The 3,785-nt window shown below is 57.0% G+C and overlaps 1 protein-coding gene across 2 annotated transcripts in view; it reads right to left on the reverse strand.

Moving 5' to 3' along the window:
- The window catches only part of Pds5a (PDS5 cohesin associated factor A), an 87,533-nt gene extending 84,385 nt beyond the window's left edge, over positions 1 to 3,148 (reverse strand). For both annotated transcript variants that reach the window (XM_021210484.2, XM_029545094.1), the window contains exons 1-2: positions 2,838 to 3,148; positions 1,841 to 2,015 (exon numbers count right to left, since the gene is read on the reverse strand). In XM_021210484.2, the coding sequence (XP_021066143.1) occupies positions 1,841 to 1,975 (135 nt within the window). In that variant the 5' untranslated portion in view covers positions 1,976 to 2,015; positions 2,838 to 3,148. The remainder of the gene's footprint in view (positions 1 to 1,840; positions 2,016 to 2,837) is intronic.
- Positions 3,149 to 3,785: the final 637 nt, after the last annotated feature.

Here is a 3,785-nt window from a genome sequence, read left to right on the forward strand (position 1 = left end):
AGGTCCTGAGTTCAAATCCCAGCAACCACATGGTGGCTCACAACCATCCGTCATGAGATCTGACTCCCTCCTCTGGGGTGTCTGAAGACAGCTACAGTGTACTTACATATAATAAATAAAATAAATCTTAAAAAAAAAAAAAAAAGGCTCGAGTTGAGCTTGACAGCACATTCCCAACACTTCAAAGGCAGAGAGAACAGAGAGAAGTTGTGGCTAGCCTTGTCTACAGAGCAAGTTTTAGGCCAGAACCTATCTTGAAAACAACAAAAAGATTGATCTCAGTGATAAAGCAGGGCCTGAGTTTAATATGCACTCCCTGCACACGTCCCCACCTCTAGCCCTGGAAAAAGACATGGAATGAAAATGGAAAAGATGCCTTTTAATTAAAGAAACAGGTCTGTCAAAAAAAAGCAACAAATGGAAACTTAAACACCAAAAAAAGCAACAAATGGAAACTTAAACGCGGGAACACTTTAAACACATAACATTTACTGGGCAATGTGCTCAAGTCTAAGACCAGGCCCTAGAAATCCATTTTATGAAGTTACATAAGGCAGAAACATCGTCCAGGATATCCCTGCCTAGCTTTCCACCATGTCTGACTTAACTTTGAAGTGCACCTTTTAGCACAATGGGTCTCAACCTTCCTATTGCTTCCTCATGTTGTGGTGACCTCAAACAAAATAATTCCACTGCTACTTCATAACTGTAATTTTGCTACTGTTATGAATTACAGAGTTAATACCTAATATACAGGATATCAGAGAGTTGACCTGTGGGGGGGTTTCTCGACCCACAGGTTGAGTACCACTGTTGATAGCAGGGTGTGGTTTTGGGAAGCGGAGGCAGGAGGCAGGAAGATGGTTAAGTTCAAGTCCTCTCTTAAAACAACGAACCCATTCTCTCTCCCACTGTCTCCCTACTTCAATAGTTTAAGATCTTTCACCAGACAACTGTTAGCTTCCTCACAGGACTTCACTGCCTACCCCCCCCCCCAAGCCAACTGTGACAACCAAAATGACTGAGATTGCCTACAACACCCTCTGGGGCATCAAAGTTGTCCAAAGCGACAATCACTGCTCGAAACTGATTCCATAGCAAACACTGCCCTCATGCAGTAGCAGAAAAGTTAAGTCCCAAAGTGACAGTGCTAGATTAAAACAGACAGACACCTCTGATGTTAAGGACCACACTTACACCAAGAAAAACGATGTAGCACACACACACACAAAACTCACAGGAATATCAACAATCCTGTCCTCGACTTTTTTGGGTATGTGTACTAAAAATCATCATTTCTCCTTAAGCTCAAATTCTGAAAAATCTGTACACTGTATTTAGTTTAGAGCCCACTGTATAGATAGTTAAGCTACCAGACATTAGAAAATTATGAGAATCTAAGGGGGACAATATGGTTGCTTGTGCTCGTCAGTCTTTTCTTGGAGTTAATAAAAATAGGAACTTTCGTGGGTAAAATCACTGTCTACACTTCAGGGTATCGAGCCGCTTAAACAATATTCACTAAATAAAAGAACCACAAGGGAAGCAACTTAACTTTGAAGTGCACCTTTTAGCACAATGGGTCTCAACCTTCCTATTGCGTTCTTATGAGTAATAAACTGGACAGAAAATGAGCACACTCTTTAAATTCCCGGTGCTACTTATGTCCTTTCAGAACTTATCCAAAGACATCACCAAGTTAGAACAAGACCTTTCTGGGCCGCTTATCTTTAAAAACTTAGTACTAAAAACTCCAAAGGCCAGGTTGAGAGTAGTCCAATGAAACCATGCGAGTCACAAAAGCCATCCAGAGCCGCAGATCGCCGACCCAGACCCTTACCTTCAGACGTTTGATCATTTCATCCGTGGTGATCTTGTCGGTGATCTCTTTTACTCCCGGAGGGTAAGCGATCTTCCCGTCCGCACTCACGACGCCACAGAGGGCAGTGGCAGGCTTCGGCTGCGTGAAGTCCATCCTGGGGAATAACTTTTCTCTCACAGTCCTCTACCGGCCTCTATCGGTCAGAAAATCAAAGTTCAGCGGGAAAAGGGGCGACTTTGTAACCTCTTTTTCATTTCAAAAATCTCTAATCTGGAAAGGGCCCTTTCTTCGCCCCCGAGGCCGGGGACCCGGCCACTCGCTCCTTCCCTGGATTTCGGACCCGGCTAGGCGTCCGCCACCCCCACCCGAGCCAGTCCCGGTGCCACGGGGTTCTCGGCTGCAGCAGCCCCGGCCGCGAGAGGCGCCGAGCAGCTCCCGGAGTTTCCTAGCCCTCTTTTCACAATGAAATGTACCCCCGAGCACCTAGGTCGGAAGTTTGATGGCCTCGGGGGGGCAGCGAGGACCCTACGGCCCCACTCGGCTCAGGGGAAGCGGCTGGGTCCCCGCCTGGCCGGTCACCTCCGGGAAAGGAGACTCGAGGCCTAGAGGGTTCAGCTTAGGCCGCAAAACTAGGTACCCAAGAGGACCCACGCGCGGCGCCGGCGCCCGGGAGCAGAACGCCGTAGCCGTGCCGAGCCCCGGGCTCCCGGTGTCCCCGCCGCGCGGCCGCCCCTCCCCGGTCAGCCCGCCACCCCCGCCAGCCGCCCGGGGCCCGAGCCCCTCGCCAGGAAGCGGAGGACCCGGCTCCGCACTTCACATTTTGTTCCGTAACTTCAGCAACCGAGCCCGGCGGCGTCTCAAGCCCTTCGGTCGCCCGGCGCTCCTCGGCACCGCCGAGGCCTGAGCCGCCGCTCCGGGCAACCCCGCCGGGCCTCCGCGCGCGCCCTCCCCTGCGGTCTCCCCTTCCGTCCCTCCCTCGCCGCCGCCGAGGGCGCGAGCCCGGCCGCCGCTTTACCTCCTCCTCATGCGGGCGGACGGTGCAGCGAGCGCCGGGCCTCTGTCAGGTGGTTGCGCCACCGCCGCCGCCGCCGCCGCCGCCCCTCGTCGGGCTGCACACAAAGCGGCTCCGTCGGTCCCGCCGCTGCCGCCGCCGCCGCCCGCCCGCCCCGGAGCGGCGCTGGGGCTGGCGGTGCCGAGGAGCAGCCGCCGCGGGGGGAGAAGCGGGCCGAGCGTGCGCCGGCCGGGGCGACACTGCCGCTCTCCGTCGGGCTGAGGAAGCGCAGCCTCGGCCGCGGCTTCCTCCGAGAGCCCGCGCGCGGGTGCACGCCCGCGCGTCCCCCGCGCCCGCCCGCCCCGCTCGCTCGCTCGCTCGCTCGCTCGCTCGCCCGCACCTCGCGCCCACCCGCACCAGACGCCCTCTCGCCGCGGCGCGCTCCCGGCCCGCCCGTGCCCCGCGGAGCCCGAGCGTCGCGCACAGCCGGAGCCCGGTCACGCGAGCGGCGCGAGAGCCCGCGAGAGCACCGCGCGCCTCGCTCCCGCCCCTTCTTCCGCCGGCCGAGCCCCCGCCTCCGTCGAGCCCGACGCGGCCGCGCGCGTGGTGGACAGCGCCGCCACCCGTTTGGCGCCAAGACCTGCCCGCGCGGGCGCCTCCGGGGGGCCGGCCGCCGAGCCGGCGCGCGGAGGTGGAGCCCCGGTGGCGGGAAGCGGACCCCGGGAGGCGCCCCTTTGCGACACTCCCCGGCCGCCGCCGCGGAGTCCGGGGCTCTTGAAGGCTTGTGTGGTGGGGATGTGACCGGACCGGTGGAGAAATGGTTAATTTCCCCGGAGAAACGGCTGCTTTCCTCTCCAAACAAGAGCTCTGGAAGCCGAGGCAAAGTTTTACAACTCGTGTCTTCCGAGAGTCCCCCGAGGTCGCAGCCTAAGACCTTAGACTCCTACCATGAAGATGTTCAAAGCTGCAAAA

The sequence above is a fragment of the Mus pahari genome, chromosome 13, assembly GCF_900095145.1.
Source record: "Mus pahari chromosome 13, PAHARI_EIJ_v1.1, whole genome shotgun sequence".
Classification (NCBI taxonomy): domain Eukaryota; kingdom Metazoa; phylum Chordata; class Mammalia; order Rodentia; family Muridae; genus Mus; species Mus pahari.